The sequence below is a fragment of the Vigna umbellata genome, chromosome 11, assembly GCF_029865625.1.
Source record: "Vigna umbellata cultivar VRB3 chromosome 11, Vumbellata_1.0, whole genome shotgun sequence".
NCBI classification, from domain to species: domain Eukaryota; kingdom Viridiplantae; phylum Streptophyta; class Magnoliopsida; order Fabales; family Fabaceae; genus Vigna; species Vigna umbellata.
Window position 1 is genome coordinate 19,866,579 of NC_142175.1, and position 18,560 is coordinate 19,885,138.

Here is an 18,560-nt window from a genome sequence, read left to right on the forward strand (position 1 = left end):
TCTTATAAAAGGTAAATTAATTTTATTTGGTTAAATTGTGTTTAATTAGTTAAAATGTTCTTGTACTAGATGAATTTTCTAGCTAGAACATTTTAGTCTATTAAAAGTTGCTTTCCAGCTCTTACATTCTTTTAGTATTGAAGTTGATTTTGTTTCAACTTATTAAAAGGCACTTGATAAATTAAAATCGAGACAAATTATTTTAGTTTATAAGATTAAATTACTCGTTTAAATATGAAAAAAATCTTTGAAAGTGATATATAATTTATGATTTAAAATAAATTAAAATTAAATATATTTTAGTTTTGGAGTGAAATTGAAATAAGTAATTTTGATACATTTTAATTTATAAATTTTAAAATTAATAAATATAATCATTTTAATCTGTTAAATTCTTTTACATGTTTTTTTACTTATACTAAAACCTCGAACCTATCGAACACTAAATAATTTAAATATTAACATAAATAATTATATTATATTTAAAGAACTATAGTTATTAATTTTTAAAGTTTAAAAATCAAAAGAAATAAAATTTTCAGTAGAACAAATTTTAATTTTACTTCAAAATTGAAGTCCTACATATCTAAATTATAAAATTCTAATAATGAAAGGTATTTTGAAAAAAATCTTTAAAATCTACGAAACCCGAATTGAATTAGCTTCCTGCTAATACTTTTGCATTTGTGTCTTAAAAAAATATACTTAAACCAGTTTGTTGTATCCTTCGTAGAGAATAAACGACATGATATTTTAACAACTCTTTTTACTTACATTTTGATAATATGTGTGATTATTTTATTGGTTAGTATATTTGAAATGGATGAATCAGGATGATGTGAAGTTGTTGTGAAAAAGTTGTTAAAAAGAGTTATTAAGGAGACTTTTTTCCGAGACCAAATTGGTTGAAATGTAAAGACTGTTGTTAGGGAAAACATAAGAGAAGTAAGTGATGCATAGATTTAGCATCTGAATCAGACATGGAGCTAGATAACCGGGTAATTCATCTTTCATTTCTGTTCCTTGTTTTCATCAAACACTAATCACTGTCATGTTTTCAATTTTGGAAAATTAATAGAATTGACTTATTCACTGCAGAAAAGTGACCAGGGCAGCAATGCACCATTTTCATCCAATCTTCAGCTCTATTCTTACTGCCATAGCTCTTGCTCATGGCGTATCCGCTTTGCTTTATGCCTCAAAGGTTCCTTCCTCACCCCTTTCTTCATGACACTGTGCTTTAGGTACTGTTGTTCAATCAGATTATGGCACTGTTGCTCAATCAGATTTTCAATAATCTGCTTCATGAAGGTTTCATTAAATATCAAATCAGAAGAGTAAAGCAAAACTCCAATTCTAATGGGTGAACACCAAGCACACCAATTGAATTAGTTTTGTTCCATTTTTGGGATTTTATTTTGAATTTTTGATAGAATAACTCCATCTCAGCATTGCTTCTTTTATTTTGTTTTCGATTAACAATAACTGAGCTTGATATGAAAGTATAACTACAGAAAATGTTGGATTGGACTCAAGAAATTTTGGTTTCGTGATTGATTTTCTTTTCTTTTGATCTGATTAGGAATTCCGTATGAGTACAGAGAAGTGGACCTGGTAAAAGGAGAGCAATACAGTCCAGGTGAATTCAGAGCTCAATAATAAATGTAGTGCTTTACGAATCAAACTCAATAGTGGTTAGGCAAGTTTGGTTGACTGAAAAAATTTCCATTTCTGCTTAAATTTCAGAATTTGAGAGATTGAATCCTCTGCACTATGTTCCAGTATTAGTTGATGATAATGTAGTGGTTTCAGACTCTTATGCAATATTTCTGGTAAGTCTAATGCTACAGACACTGAAAATATTGAGTACTCTACCCAATTCCACATGAAAAACTACTAACTTTTTTATGCTCAAGTTTCTTTTCAATCATGCATCTCACTGATTAGGTTTGGTATTCTGTTATTCAAATTGCCACTTTATGTGTTTCACGTTTACCTTTATGGGTAGCATTTGGAGGAAAAATATACTCAGAAGCCACTGTTGCCAGTTGATCCACAGCTCAGAGCTCTAAATCTTCAGGTAAAATTCAAGATGATTGATTTGGATTTGTAACGTGAATGTGTTACTCAAATCTTTCTATAGCTTGGCTACTATCTGATGATTATATTATTTTACAGGTAGCAAGTATTGTTCATTCCAGTATACAGCCTCTTCACATGCTTGCTGTTCTGGTACATTCTAATTATTTTGATCTGAAATCATTGGATTCGAATAATGCTCAAATATTTTGGATTTTTTACACACATTTTTCTACAGAAAGATATGGAGAAAATGTTTGGTGCAGAATCAAAACCGTGGGCCCAGTTTACCATTAACAAAGGTTTCTCAGGTAAGCATATTCTATACCATTTGCCATTGTTTCCTTGTTTTCTGAATTTTTTTTTATAACTATTCAGTTCTCTTACTTTCACTTGGACGATGTCCAGCTCTTGAAAAGCTACTGAAGGATTTTTCTGCAACATATGCCACAGGGGAACGTATCTATATGGTATAATCTGGCTGTGCTAAAGCCTTCTTTCTCTTTTTACTTACTATAATGGTTTTCTTCAATATGATTTGAAGCCTTATTTTGAATCTGTTCCTTTTTGTGGTCAATGTCAATTCCTGAAACATTTCTTGATGTCTATTTATTGAATGGAGATAGGAAAAATTGGAAATGGAACTTTCTTTACCTTTTTCTCATGGTCTGGCTGAAAAAATCTCCTCCTCCAAAATTTACCTTTTAACTGTTATGGTGGGTTTCTCCATAATAGATTTTGAAATGTTAGTGTGCTGCCAAAATGAGTTTCAAGCATTATATAATTCTTTTCACTTTGAGATTCTTGCTCTTTTGGAAGTGAACTTTAACTTTCTCTGCAGCTAAGGGCCCTCGTTTGTACATTCATGATCTTCAAAGGATCATATTCTTCATCATAACTTTCATGCCATCTTTTTCACTTAAAATGTTTACTATGCTCAAATGAACAATGTATGATCTAGCTGGAAACAGTGAAACTTTGTGATATTTTGAACACTTATAATTCCAACCTGGAAAGGCATACATAACAAAGAAAATACTGTATTATGCAGGCTGATGTATTTTTGGCACCACAGATAGAACAGGCAGTTCAGAGGTTTGGTGTCGATATGGTAAAGTATAGTTCTTATAATTTCTTAATATATTTCGTTTCATTATATACAAATATTGGTACACAAGCCTGAGTGGTTGAGAGTGGATATAGAATTCTTCTCATCTCTTTTCTTCACTTCTCTTCTACTGTCTTTTATTTGAATGGAGTATCATTTTTAGAAAATAAAACTTACTTATATTAGGACCTGAGCATTAAATTAAAGGTATTAAAAAATGCCTTAATATTAGAATTTAACATTAGATGGTCCTAACAAGTTACACATTTTTAAAGAAAGATGGTCTTAAAATATATGGGATGATTTATAAATAGTTGTTTCGAATGGTGAATAACTGCATAACAGATTGGAGAATGCAGTAAACACTTGAGAAAATCATGTTAACTTTCCCTAGAAATAGCTTTAGCAAATGGCATTTTATAAAGAACTATAAAATTACGAGTGACTCTAAAGCCATAAGAAACAACTGGGGTTATAGCATTTTGTTCAAACCTGGAACCTTTCTTTTGGGTTCATGTTTGGTTTTATGTGGTTACACAAGAAGCACTAAAATAAACAGTTTCTAATCACTTCTGATAGGAGACAAGTGGTTAAGAGAGTGTATGAGGGCTAATAGAGGGTAACACAGCTGTAATTGAGATACTTTTCTTGCAAATCTTATTTCCAATTTCTCACTTTATCTTTCCTCATTGGAAAATCTTTTATTTAGACTACTGGTCTTAATTTTAGAGGCTTTGACACCAATATGGATGCTAAAAGGCTTTAGTGGTGCTCAGTTTGAAATAGTTTGGTGTATATGGTTGAAAAGAAAAATGCTATAACTTTCACGGCTAGTTCAGCTTAAGGGGATGTCTATGGTGGTAGATATTTAGATATTGACATGCTATTCTACATGCATTATTACACTAGTAGTTTATGCTCATTTCACTCTTAATGTGGAGTATTTCTTATAATCATTCTCCATAATATGCTTTTTCAATCACAATAAATACTTCTGCCTGAGAGAAGAAGTTATAAATCATCTGCATATTATGAACATTTACAATTTTGTGAGTTTTTGCAGTCCAAATTCCCTACACTGAGTAGGTTGTATGAAACATACAAAGCTTTGCCAGAGTTTCAAGCCTCATCACCCCAATGACAATTTGATGCCTTCATTCACAACCCTTGACTTCTTCAGCATCTGAAATTTCTATGTTGTTTTGGCTCTGGAGTTACCATGCAAATGAAATGGTTGTCACAAGGCCTTCTTATAATTATGCTTCTACTTCGCAAACTTATCTCATGTGTCTGCCAGAACAGTTTCATCAGTTGAAAGTTAAAACTGGGTTTCCTTCATAAGCATTTGACAGCATTATGGTTATACTTAACTAGTAGGTATTATTATGTCCCCTCAAACCCAGTGATTGAATATTTTGGTACCTCAAATATATCACTATATCAAGCTCAATATTAAAAATATATTTAGTCAAACTTTTTGTTTATGTAGAACTATTTAAAGACTCAACAAAGATATAAAAAATAATGTAGCTAACATTTTATATGAATGTGTGTGTAATGTAATTTAATATTTTACTCTTTTTAAAGTGAAAAAATAATTTATCATTATTCATACGTTAATTAAGATCATGAAGTATTATTCCCATTAAAGTTAACTGTGAATGTATAATAGTGGAGTCATCATATATTCAGTACATAAATCTATATTAAGTTATAGAAATAAAGCTTACAGTAAGCCCGTCTAGCTCAGTTGGTAGAGCGCAAGGCTCTTAACCTTGTGGTCGTGGGTTCGAGCCCCACGGTGGGCGAGGCGTTTTCCTCATACGTTACGTTTTAAGAGTTGTATGTTTTACTTTTATTCTTGTACACTTTAATCGTAACTTTTTCACACTTCTTTTTATTTGACATTTGATTACACAAGTAATTTTGGTCAATTTAACTGATGCACAGACTATTTTTAAAATTTAAAACATAGTAAAAATTCTAACCCAAAAAATACTAAACCTTTATATGATTTTACTTACCTTTTACTTTACAAGAATAAAAATAATACAATATAATATTAATTCAAAATATAATCAATATACATATAAGTCTGAAAAATGGCGTCTGGTTTTTAATGTATTGAATGAATTAAGGGAAGGAGATATTTATACAAATGCAATGGGAGGTTAAATAAAAATTGAATGTGAGGTTAAAGGATTATTTAGTCCAAGAAAATATACACAACAAAACTTTCAATAGCCTTTTCATTATTGTTATAAATTACGCACTAGGGAACTGCAAACAAGAAGATGGAATCAAATATGAAATAAGCTGAACTTCGGAGTGTAAAATAACTTTTTAGAAAGTGTATATCTAAGGACAATGCTCAAGTACTGTTCAAAACTATCCTAGACTCTTTGCTTCACCAAACTTCAAATTTGGCACATTAGCATCTAAAACTCACTACAAAATTGTTAGCCAATAAATTCAGCATGATACAGGACTAATGAAGCACAAATTAAATTCCTACCAATTTCACTAACGTAATTTTCTAACTTTTTCCCCCCGGAACTATACAGCTTCCACAAAAGCATGTCAAAGAGGATGAAAGAAAAGCATAATTTCTGAAGCATCTCTCATGAAAATAAATTAGTTCAGTCATGTGCTTGACCATGCTACAGAAATTAGTGTTCTGAGGTAGTTTAGGAATACAGTTGATGGAGCTTCCCAACATTTTCTTGTTCACCAATGTTGTGGCTAAAAGGGGTGCGTTTTTTTTCCCTGCAGAGTGCAATCAAGATAAAAATATATATTATATAATAGAATGAAGATGCAATCTAGGCAGAGCACCTTACTAAAATAACTCAACCTCTTACCCAACACATTCACAACAGCCAAACATGTTGGTCCTCCTCCCCAAATTATATATCAAATTCTTCATGAAATTTCTCAAATTATTTTTTTAATTTTCTAAATTCTTCATGAAATTTCTCGAATAATATTTTTAATCTTCTAATGCTACTGAGTAAACAAGAAAAGACAGATATTTAAGAGATTTGAAAAAAAATTAACAGTTGATACAGGAAGTACATTAGTAACTTGGATTACATAAACAATTAAATAATGATTTTACCTTCAAAGTTGAGCAATTATGATGGTCCTTTAGATTTTCCTTTCTTTTTTCTAGAACTTTTATGCTTAGGGCCTTGTTGTGCCCCCATAAGCAATTCATTATGCATTTGTAGCCATAACTCTTCAAAGTGCTTGTGAAAACTATGCTGAAACCAATCCAAAATTTCTGCATATAGTTCCCTTGGATTCTCCTTCCACACCATTCTTAGCACAGCAGAGCTATGAATCAGCCTGCTTTTTAACTTGCTTAAAAGATTTACCACCCTTTTCTGACCAAATGCTTCTTTCTTCATGATACTTTCAGGGGGAGCTGACATATATTTTCGAACAGATTTTAAACAGGGACACACCTGGCCTTCAAGCAAAGCATAGGCAAACACTTGCACCCGATCTTCATCATTGCTAATGGGCAATGAATGCATTGGAAGCTTCCAAGAGAAACGGCCAAAGGATGGGGTTACCCAACATTTTACTTGGTCAGTCTGGGCATCATAATAAGATCGAGGATCCTTCAGAGGAGCCGAGAAGACGCATGAAGACTTAGCATGCTCAACAAGCCAAGCTGGCTCTACACTTGTTGCCCCATGCATATACGCTCTCTTGGTACTTATCTCTTCTTTCTTTGGTCTTTTGGTCTCCAATAGTTCATTGTAAACCAAATACTCAGGGCCCACAGTGGAAAGTGATGACCAACGATGAAGTAAAACACTTTCATCTACCATGCATGACTGATACCTTAAGGCACGAGAGGTTTTCTCTCCATCGAAGGCCCTAGAAAAAGATGTAATACGTTTAGCAACCCTATCTGCCCAGCCAGCACATATTGCTTCACAGATTAGCCTTTCCTCAACAAGAGAAAGTGGATACTTTTCAGAAGAAACCTGCCAAGCACATTCAACATCCTCTAATGTTCCACGGATCCATGAGTACTCTTCTTCAAGACCACCTTTATCAATCTGATAAAAGACCAGTTTAAGTAGCTGTTGTCGAAGTTTGGACATTTCATCCATGGTTTTGAAATGCAAAGCATAGTCATCACAGAATTCTACTGATTTCTGTGAATGTTCAAAACACTGTAAAGCGTATGCTATGGTGAGGGCATCACTAGTGACAACTCGAAATTTTTCTCGTGCAACTTTTGCCGTTTCTTTTAGTTTCTTTCTGCTTGACTTTCCCTTTTTATCAAAGTCTTTCTCACCATATCCCATTCCAGATTTCTCAGACATCTTCGAATCTCTGCTGTTATCATCTTCATATTGCATTATAAAAGGATTTGACAAGCTCAATGCCGCAGCAGCTGCAACAGCATATGCCAAAAGCAAATTTAAATTACATTTAAGCTCATGTCTTGTGTTTTTAATAACAGTGAGGAGCATTCTAGAATGACGAGGACTCAAGGGATAATGTGCCATGGCTTTTCCCAATGGTGTAAGTTCATCCTTGCTATCAAGTGCTTCAAGAGATTTCAAGCAATTTTCAGCTTCGAGCAAAGAAGCAGCTTTAAGTGATGTAGGAAATGGGAAATTTGCAACCTGGATGAGAAGCAAAATTAATGAGTAAAAAATACCTCAAACTGATAAACAAAATAAAAAAAGGAAAGGAAAATCCAATTTGACCTGGTGCGAAATGAATAAATAACAGCCATTTGTAAAACTTGATAAATATTACTATATAGAACAACATTGACAAAGCAGGATAAAATTTGAGATTATAATGTTTTAGAGCCAAACAACAACAATATAAATGAATGCAATCTTCTTAATGATATATGTTGCATAAGACCATTTGTGTTATGAAGGATTCCATTTCCTCACTCAGCCCATCATAAATAGCCAAGCTATCTGAAAGGAGTACATAATGAACTACTTCCGACCATATCTTGTAATGATAGTACCCGACTTAAAAAAAGCAAATGCAATGAACATCAACGGATAAAGTAATACACTTAACCTACCTTTGTAATATGCATGGATTTTAAGAGAAGGACAACACCATGAACAGGTACTTTCTCAACTTCGGCAGGAGAGTGCTCAGGAAATTCATTATTAAAGGCTGCAGACGAATAGAGACGGTAACAGTGTCCAGGTCCAGTTCTTCCAGATCTGCCTGCACGCTGTGCAGCAGATGCCTTACTTATCCACTGTATTTCATATGTCTCCATGCCATTATAGGGGTCATAATTCTTCACCTTTTCTCTTCCGGTATCAACCACATACTTTATCCCTGGGATAGTTAAAGATGTTTCAGCAACATTTGTAGCAACAACTACAAGCCGCTCTCCCTCCCCAACTTGTTCAAATACAAGTAGTTGAGCTGCTGCAGGAAGCATGGCATACAGAGGTAGAACACAGAGTGCACCTGGAGTACTGCAAATTTCTTTAGTTGTTTTCTCCATGGGAACTTTTGATTGTTCTAAATTACTTTCTATGTTCGCAGAAATTGTCTTCTCTTCATTTGAGGAGCTTGATGTGGCCTGCCAAGACAATTTTTCAAAAGCAGCCTTTAGTGAAGCAAGGCTTCCCGCCTGTCCTAAGGCATCCACAATATTACTATTGTTCTCCGGAAGCACAAGATTATCATCATCAAATTCCAGTTCACTCTCTGTTTCAGTGTCATAAGAAAATTCAGATTCATTCTCATTTGCATTATCTTCATCTTCATCATAACCACTAAATCGATCAGTTTGCTGGATGGATGAACTTCCCTGAACCTCAAACGCTTCATTGATCTCACTAATATTTACTCCCTCAACAAAGTTTGTTTCATTGATCACAGTGCTATCAGTTTGCACAGACCCTTCAACTTTTTTCTTGACAAACTCCCTTGATGCTTTCCGTAATTTCCTACACAAGTCCTCTACTTCCCTTTGCCCAGTAACAAAGACAAGTATGCCCCCAGGTGGCAACCTCTTGTGAATTGCCAAGACCTTCTTATATGCTTCTCCAATGTAATCTGTTTTCTCTGTTTTCTTTGAGAAGTATACTGCTACTGGAAATTGCCTTGTAGGAACTTCTATAACAGGTGGAGCAGTATGGAATAACTTCCCAGAAGTGAAGTCTTGTACTCGCAAGGTGGCACTCATAAGCACAAGTCTTAAGGGAAAAATCATTTTTTCAGGACTTATAGTTTCCCCTGAAAGTATCATCTTCTGTTGTTCATTATAAATCTGTCATCATAGCAAAATAAAAGATCATCTTCATTAGAGTGTCAGAGGCACAATTAATATATACAGAGAATATTTCATTTGTTGAATAAAGAACTTTCATGCTAACCATTTGGCGAGTTTTAATTACACGTGAGAGCATCCCGATCAAAATGTCCGTGTTCAAGCTCCTCTCATGGGCCTCATCAAGAATTATGACAGAATAACGTCTCAACAATATATCATTCTGCACCAGTTATTCAATTAAACAACATTAGTACAAACAATTCTGCAAATCTGTTACATATCTTGTTTTAGTGTAACTAAAGAATGGAGTCATCACAATAATACTAAAATAGTAGCAAATGACAGGAAAAATTTTAATAAACAAATTTTCAGTTTCCAATCTAAAGTGACATGGAATATGCATCATTTTAAAATGTGCTCACATTCACATACAAATAGTAATGTTCTCAAATATTTCACAAATGAATACATGTTGAGTGATTTTCCTTGGAATGAATGAGATGTCTCATAATAAATAATAAATTCATAGATCCCATCATGTATTAAGTTTTAAGTAACATAAAAGGATCCTGGTTTCTTGATATAAAAAGGTTTCTACTTTCTCGTGATTATGATAGAAGGACTTCTCAATATTAAAAATTGTTGGTAGGGGTAATAACAACCTGAACTTCTCGTAGCAAAATTCCATCTGTCATAAACTTGATAGAACAATTTTCACCAATCTTCTTGTCATATCTGACTTGAAAACCAACCTCCTTCCCTAAATAAAGACCAAGCTCATATGCCACACGCTTAGCTGTAGCAAGAACAGCCACTCGACGTGGTTGAGTAACACCAATGATACCCTTACTTGAGCCATAACCAGCTTCATAAAGAAACTGATCAATTTAAAAAATTCAAAAGAAAATAATCAACAGGTAAGCTGAATAAAATGAAGAATGCTATCACCATAATCAGGCATCAAACAAACTCACCTGAGGAACTTGAGTTGTTTTACCACACCCAGTTTCTCCGCATATGATAACACTCGAACAGTCATTTATAGCTTCCATTATCTCTTGCTCCATCATAACTATAGGCAAATCCTTTCTTTTATCTTCAACTTCACTTGGTCTATACACATGCACAACAGTAGGAACATTTGAAGGTCTTGGTGCAGAATAATCAAGGTTGCTCAATCCATTGAGATTATGGTTCTCATCTGTTCTATTCTGTCCAATGTTAACAAACAAGTGCCGAACAGCATTAAAGCAAATTAAAGAAAGACAAAAAGGGATCTCAAAAATCATGTCATCAGTTAATAACAAAATATGAGATCTCAACAAACTACTGTTACAGGTATATAAGCATAGTGTAGTGTGGGTACAAGATTATTTCTCCCCAAATTAGAAAATAAAATTTTGAAAGAATGTGTAAGTTTTACATACACAAAGAATGTAAAGTGATGAATATAAGAACTAAGTGTTATATGTGGGATATTATTTTTCAATGGTCCAAATGAAACAATTACATTATATCATAAGCCTTGATTATCCACACTAACTTGCAATTTAATTAGGCACTATACCTTTAAATTGGTGTTTTTTATTTCATTGATCGAACAAGACAATGGAGAACTTCTGATTTCATAAAGTTGTTTGTCAATGGAAATGTCAGCAAGATTTCCAGAAACATATTTATAATTTTCAACTTCATTGCCATGAACTGGTTCTTCAGAGGACTCCAGAGGTGTTGAAGTTGTATTTAAGACTTCTTCTGATCTAACGGGTTGAATTTGAATGTCATTTTCTTCAACTTCATCATCCTGTGCTAAATGAATCTCGCCCATCTCAGGTTTCTTATACAGTCCATCATATGGAACCTTCAATCCTTCTTTCAATAAATGAACAGCCCTCCTACGCTTTTCCTTCATAGTCTCATTCTATAAATATATGACAGCACCAGTAAATAAACAGTCTCATTCTAATTAATTTGACCATAAATCTACCACTGTTACAACAATACATACCCGATTTATATTGCATGAAGACTGCAAAAGATGATAAGCATACTCTGGAAGTGTGTTCTCGCTGGAAAAGAATTACTTCAAGCTTTTATCAACGACCCACAGAAAACCACATTAAAGAAAAAACTGTAACTGAATAAAAAAGTCATTCACATACTTCATTGTCTTAATAGCTTTTTCCTGCAGTCGTTGTTTCTCCTTGTCATCCTACATAGGCAACTAAACAAACTGAGACTAATAACAGAAGAGAAGAGAATGGAAAGCGTTAACTTTTTATCTACCCAACAAACCTCAAACTTCTTCTTCCTCTTCTGAGGTTTGCTCAATTTCTGTTTCTTATTTGATTTAGCTTTTCGATGATCCTAAGTAACAGAAGTTTGATCAGACAAAGTTTGTAAACATTCAAAATTGAATTAACAAAATCGCATGTTCAACTGTCTCTACCTCATCCTTCCCTTTCCTTTTCTTCATCCTCTTTGCAGGCAAAATCAGTGCATTACTACCTCCATCTCCCAGACTAGCCAAAAGATAAACATTCAAATCATTTAAAGACGAATTAAAAAAAAAATGTATTTTCCCTCATTTTTGCAGCTTCCACAAAAAGGGGTAATTTTACCTTTGAGAATTGATTTCAATAACATCGCCAGAGCTTTCCCAAGTTTCCATCTTGCTATGCTCAGAAACCAGTGCTTCCCTAAACACAGAGGAATTGCATGCATTTTGAATTAAGACAGATAATTACGAAAAAAAAAAAACATTCTCTTTGTTTTCAATGTGCTACTCAGAAATCAAGCAGCACAATTGGAAAGATAGCCTATCCTTACTTCTAGGTCTATGAAACTAACAAGCGTTCAAAAAATTATTGTAATTTCGATAGAACCATAATTTTGATTGGAATTTCAAATCACTACAGAATTCGGGAATCAGGAAAACAGTGTGGCTAACCTGCAAATGCGTGAGTGTGTCAAGTGCACCGGAGTATGGTGGTGTGGCACGCGGCGGCACGGAGCTTCGTTGGAATTGGACGGCGGCACACGGCAGTGAGGGACTGGGAAGAACTGGCTTTGTTCTGAACTCCTTTCAGAGTGTAGCCAATAGGGTAAGCACTCAGCTGACCCAAACGGCGGTCGTTTTGATGATTTCACACCACTTTATTTAATCATTATTTACAAAATAATTTCTTGATTATTTGTTTTTTTATCTCTAATCCTAAATTAAATTTTGTTATCTTTTAATAATTAGGAAGAACCTTGTAACAGAATATAAATTATTTATTTTTAGTTTAAAATAAAAATTACATATTTAAAATATTTATTTAGCGTAGATTTTAATTTTATAAAATAAATATTTATTCCGTATTTTATATGTAATCTATGTTTAATAAGAGAAATTTCATCTATATTTTAGAACATTAAAAAAAAAGATATTCTTCCTATTAACTAACTTTTTATTTTTCATGCACAGATCTTTATCATTTTATCCATCAAGTAATTATTGTTAAACTCAATTAACTATGACAATAGAAAACTAACTCCATCATAAAAACTATTTACGATAAAAATTTATATTTTTTTATTTATTTTTATGATTAATTTTTCATTTTTAATAATTATTATGATAATAATTTTTAATTTTCGTTATTATAAGAAAAAAAAGGGTAGAAACACGTAATTCCAGTAATAAGGATGAGATCTATACAAATCATGCACTTATTATATATTTATTTATAACATCAATATTAATATATATATATATATATATATATATATATATATATATATATATATATATATATATATATACACACACACACATTATACAAATATAACTCTTGTGAAAACTTTTAATTAACTCTATACAAAGATGATTCTTTTCAAATGAATTTCTTGAAAAAGGAATATTAGAAAAATTTAATAAAAAAACATATTATAATATTTAAACCTTTTTATTATAAAAGTTTAAGATTTAGGATTGAAGAATTAAAAGATGATTTGGATTGAGATATAGTCATCTTCTATGTTAACGTTGATTTAAGAGAATGTAACATATTGACTTTATTTTAAAAATATATGACTAACAAATAAAAAAATATAAAAGAGAACATAAATTAATCTGAATCTAAATATAGGAACTAAATTAATAATTAAGTCTTGAATAATTTTATCTTACAGTTTTAAGATTTTAAGTGATTTTTTTCTTAAGCTAAAAGCTTTTTTAGAGTAAAAAGTTTTAGGTGAAGAAGGTTACCTTAACAAATTTTAAAATAGAGTCTATTTTTGGAAGATTTTAGCAGAAAATCTTGTGTGACATGATGAGTCTAAAGTTAATGGGCTTCATATGAGTTTGAAGCTTTTTGAGAAGATTTTGTTGCATTTTCATCTAATGTTCTTTAGTTACATGTAGAATAAAAAAGAACTTCTTACATGTACTTTTGACATTCTTTAGTTGCATGTAGAATTTAAAGAACTTTTTATTGCAAGTGTGTATAATATTATTCAGTTGCATGTAGAATTGAGAGAACTTTTTTATTGTGCGTTTTGACGTTTTGCATCTGCATGTAGGATCTGAAGTTAATTTGTTGCAAGTATATATGATGCTTATATATTATACATTGAGTTTGAAATTTATCTATTGTACGTGAATTTGTCTAATAAAAATTTTCATTTTCTTAGTCTTAAAATAAATTCCTTTTTGAAAGGAATAATCTTATGAAATGTAGTGAGAATGTTGTTTAGTTCAAGTGAGTTCGTTTTGATTTTAGAATTGTCAAAATTTGAAAGGTTTAAACAAATTTATCATTTGAGTCACTTTAGTGTGTGTTTTTCTATTATCTTATCCAACAAAAATATTGTTTAAGTCACTTATACAAAGGCATCATTTAATATTTTCGCTCAAAAAATTAAAACACTTAAATAAATGTATCATTTGAGTCACTCTACTAAGCATTTTCTAATATTCTTTTTCAACAAATTATGAAGTGCTTAAGTAGAGGTATCATCTGAGTCTCAAGTAAAAATATTATCTAATGTGCTCACCTCATGAAAACTATTTTCTCTCATGTGGAGATATCACATTATATAGTTATTTTCTTGAGTTTTTTTTAATATATGTGTATCTATATATTTATATCTAGAAAGTGTTGAATTATACACTTGAATAATTTGTTGTTTTATTTTAATTGAATCATGATGGATGCATGTGATTTGAATTGTGAATGACATGTGTATTGTATAACCGTATGGTCAGTTATTGGTCGAATGGTCCACGACAGAAGCACATTAGAACTGAAATTAGCCAACCGCTCGGTTAGAACTTAAATTAGCCAACCGCTCGGTTATAACTTAAATTAGCCAACCGCTCAGTTAGAACTTATATTAGCCAATCGCTCGGTTAAACTCCAGGGATAATCGAACAATCATAAACATTTAAACATCTTAAGTATCATCAATAATCAAGTTTACAGGTAAAACATGCTTACTTGTTATTGGGTCATGATTAAGTCTATACTAATTACAAGCCAATCTCAAAACCTATAATAGAAGTTTGAGATAAAGAGGTAGGTGATTGCATTTATTACGATTTTAAGATTTTACTTAGTGCAGTCAAAATGGGTTGAAAACTGTGAGCCAACTTAACTCATCACGGGTTTTAGCCGGGTTGGATTGAAAAAAATGAAATTTTGATAAGGCCAATTTTGAGCCCGATCCACTAAGAACCTGCCTCACTCAGGTTAAATTCGTGGTGAGCAGGGTTGGCCACATAATTTTATTTTTTGTGTTTGCTTTTGGATTATATTTGGAGTTTAAGATGATTTTTTTATTGTATTTTGATTGTGTGTGTGTGTGTATATATATTGAACTGTCTTTAGAATTTAATCATTTTTGATTGAAATTTATTTAGATTTGAATTAGAAAACAATTGTTATTTTTTTTTTGGAATTGAAAAAAAAAACTCGGGGTGTTTCTCCCTCCAACACCACCCCTTGCTCCCTCCACCACCCCATTCCTGTTTTACCCCTCTCTTTATTTTCTGATTCCTATTTTACCCTTAGTAAAATTTTAGGGTTAATATTTTTTAACTTCTACCCACTCCAATCATCTACATGTATGCAACAACAACTCTTCTTCCTCTTTATCGTTCGTCCCCTCATTGTTTCATTGTGCTCTTCTTCCTCTTTTTCACATTCCACTTCTTCTCTCATTCTTTAATTGTGGTAGAATTGTGGTCTCAGAGTGTGGTGGACTTTCATTAGTTGGTGTGCTTAGTGAGAGATTGCAAGTGGTGGTGGAAGCAATTGATCAGTCGTGCTAAGATCAGTGTGTGGTGGTGGTGTGGTGGTGCTTGAAGGATTCATCGTGAAGGTGTGTAATAAACCCTAAAAAAATAAACGTATAATCTTTAAACGGATGTGAGCATCCCTCAGCATATGTCAACATCCGTTTAAGGAAAAACGGATGTCGATATCCGTTTTGCCTTAAACGGATGTTGACATCCGTTGACAGATGCTCACATCCGTTTAAAGTTACATGTTTATTTTCCAGTTTATTTTTATTAGTTTATTTTTTTATATTAATTTTGGAGATGTTTTAATAATGTAAGTTATATGTTTTGATGTATTATTTTTGAATATATTTTTTATGTATTTTACTATTGTATTTTTGAAGATCTTTATTGTTATTAGTTTATATTTATATTGTTTTTGTATTTTGCAGTTATATATAATTAGTTTTTTGTTTTAATGTTTTTGTATAATATATATATATTTTATATATGATTTTTGTATTCTTTAACAATTTTATAATTATATAAAAAATTATTTATTAGTTTAATTATATAAAATATATAGTTTTATTATATAAATATTTTTGTAATTAAAACAAACAGATGTGGTGGGGTTTGGGGGTGGGAATTCGAAAAGAGAGAAAAGGAGAGTTGGGAGGTGGGGCTGAGTGAAAAGTAAAAATGGATAGAAAGGTAGAGTTTGAGTTTAAAGTAAATAAATAGGATTAAAAGTAAAAAAAAGTTATTTTTATAATTAAAATTTTTTTGCATAAGGTTGTGGAGGTGGAGTGAGAAGTGGTGGTGGTGGAGGGAGCAACACCCAAAAACTTGTCATTAAGTGAGCTAGTGAATTAATTCGTTTAACCCATCAACTTGTATGTGGTGAGCTGGGTGAGTTCAAATCTTTTCAACTCGCTAATAAATGAGTCGGGTTGAGTTGACTTACTAAGTGACCAATCCGTGGTGGGTTGAGTCGGGTAACCAAACCCATTTTGACAACACTAATGTTGTTGGAAGTCCCACATCGACTAGAGATAAGGCCAAATTATAATATATAAGTGAGGTGCAAACCTCACCTTACAAGCCGGTTTTGTGGGGTTGAGTTAGGCTTAAAACCCACTACTAACATGGTATAAGAGCCATGGTTAGAGCCTATCCTAGCGAGTTCTGAGTGGGCATTCTATTCTTCTATTCCACCCGCAATCGGGCCGTTATCGGACCACCCAATTTCTACTATCACGCACGAGATGTCTATACCTCGGCGTGAAGGGGGTGTGTTGGAAGTCCCACATCGACTAGAGATAAGGTCAAATTATAATATATAAGTGAGGTGCAAACCTCACCTTACAAGCCGGTTTTGTGGGGTTGAGTTAGGCTTAAAAACCCACTTTCTAATATGGTATCAGAGCCATGGTTAGAGCCTATCCTAGCGAGTTCTAAGTGGGCATTCTATTCTTCTATTCCACCCGCTATCGGGCCGTTATCGGACCACCCAATTTCTACTATCACGCACGAGATGTCTATACCTCGGCGTGAAGGGGGTGTGTTGGAAGTCCCACATCGACTAGAGATAAGGCCAAATTATAATATATAAGTGAGGTGCAAACCTCACCCTACAAGCCAGTTTTGTAGGGTTGAGTTAGGCTTAAAACCCACTTTCTAATAAATGTACTAATGAAACTGTCATATTACTGACTTAAACGTCAGAGTACCTTTAACAAGTATCCTCACAGAGCTTAAAAAAAGAGTAATAAGGACTTAAGAAAACTTTACAACTAAGACTGTAAAAACGGTATTAGAAGGTTTGGAGAAAAATGACTTAAACTTTTGATTGTGATCCATTCCACACTCGAAACATGTTTATGTATGATAGGTGAATTGAAGTCACAAATCTTAGATAATTTTATGAATTATTTGAATTTGTGTATATTAAAATTTATGAAAGGACATTTACTTCATTAATATTTTAGGTTATATAAAATAAAATATCAAATGGTGATAAACTAATGAGTTTATTACTCATCTAACACATATCTTAAACTTATCTTGTACCATAAAACAAAAGTGTTTGTATAAAAATATGTCATTATCTTATAAAACTTGATTGTTTAAAAAAACATCAATACGTATTTCTTACAGTATATATATATATATATATATATTAAAGTGTCATGGACTAATTGAAATATATCTTATTGTTAAGATGAATTTATACAAGTAGTTGTGGTACTATAGTAAATTTCTTTTTAAAAACTTATTTGTTACTAGTATTCATATGAATAAACGTAAGTGTACATCATAAAATTATGTCTGGATTATAGATTATTGATACAAGGTTTTGGAGTGTTATATAAATTATACTAAACTTAAGTTCCTTAATATTCGAGTCAAATATTGACTCATGCGAACAAAGAAAAATTGTTAAAAGCTATTACTTTAACGTTAACCCAATAACAACTTTATTTTTTTTATGAGAGTTTTAGATCATAAAGACATATTTATCGATTCAACTATACAATTAAATCTTCTTAATGATTTGATATTTCATTAAAAAATTATTGTAAAATATACTTTTTAAAATATAAATAAATATTCATTGTAAGATTACATTATAAATGTTTGATTTATATACAACTCAACATGGTTGATCATGTTCATACCAAAATTTTCAATCATTAGATTAATATAATTTAATATTATATATTAATCAATAAAGAAAGTAATTCCGTAAAAAATATATTGTTCGTTAATCCTAAATTCCCTTCTTCTGCATTACCAAGGGTTGAACCACGCACGGAAAG

The 18,560-nt window shown here is 32.1% G+C and overlaps 2 protein-coding genes and 1 non-coding gene across 4 annotated transcripts; 2 read left to right on the forward strand and 1 right to left on the reverse strand.

Moving 5' to 3' along the window:
• Positions 1-832: 832 nt before the first annotated feature.
• LOC124828139 (glutathione S-transferase 2-like) lies at positions 833-4,728 on the forward strand. Of its 2 annotated transcripts, none has more exons than XM_088102235.1 (10): positions 833-998; positions 1,099-1,204; positions 1,583-1,639; positions 1,747-1,832; positions 2,009-2,080; positions 2,179-2,232; positions 2,318-2,390; positions 2,488-2,549; positions 3,131-3,195; positions 4,251-4,728. In XM_088102235.1, the coding sequence occupies exons 1-10, from the start codon at positions 981-983 to the stop codon at positions 4,267-4,269; spliced, it is 612 nt and encodes a 203-aa protein (XP_087958361.1). In that variant the 5' UTR covers positions 833-980; the 3' UTR covers positions 4,270-4,728. The 2 variants fall into 2 exon arrangements, with proteins under 2 accessions (XP_087958361.1, XP_047157321.1); XM_047301365.2 differs by having other exon boundaries at positions 840-998; positions 3,131-3,190.
• A 194-nt stretch (positions 4,729-4,922) lies between these two features.
• TRNAK-CUU (transfer RNA lysine (anticodon CUU)) lies at positions 4,923-4,995 on the forward strand. Its single transcript has one exon. It is a non-coding gene; the product is annotated as a tRNA-Lys (tRNA).
• A 487-nt stretch (positions 4,996-5,482) lies between these two features.
• FAS4 (RNA helicase family protein) lies at positions 5,483-12,585 on the reverse strand. Its single transcript, XM_088102238.1, has 13 exons — positions 12,424-12,585; positions 12,095-12,172; positions 11,923-11,995; positions 11,769-11,840; positions 11,636-11,685; positions 11,482-11,542; positions 11,041-11,394; positions 10,448-10,684; positions 10,136-10,351; positions 9,577-9,693; positions 8,259-9,470; positions 6,306-7,836; positions 5,483-5,953 (listed from the first exon to the last, which is right to left on the reverse strand). Exons 2-12 carry the CDS (start codon positions 12,142-12,144, stop codon positions 6,322-6,324), a joined length of 3,957 nt encoding a protein of 1,318 aa, XP_087958364.1. The 5' UTR covers positions 12,145-12,172; positions 12,424-12,585; the 3' UTR covers positions 5,483-5,953; positions 6,306-6,321.
• Between the last annotated feature and the right edge of the window lie 5,975 nt (positions 12,586-18,560).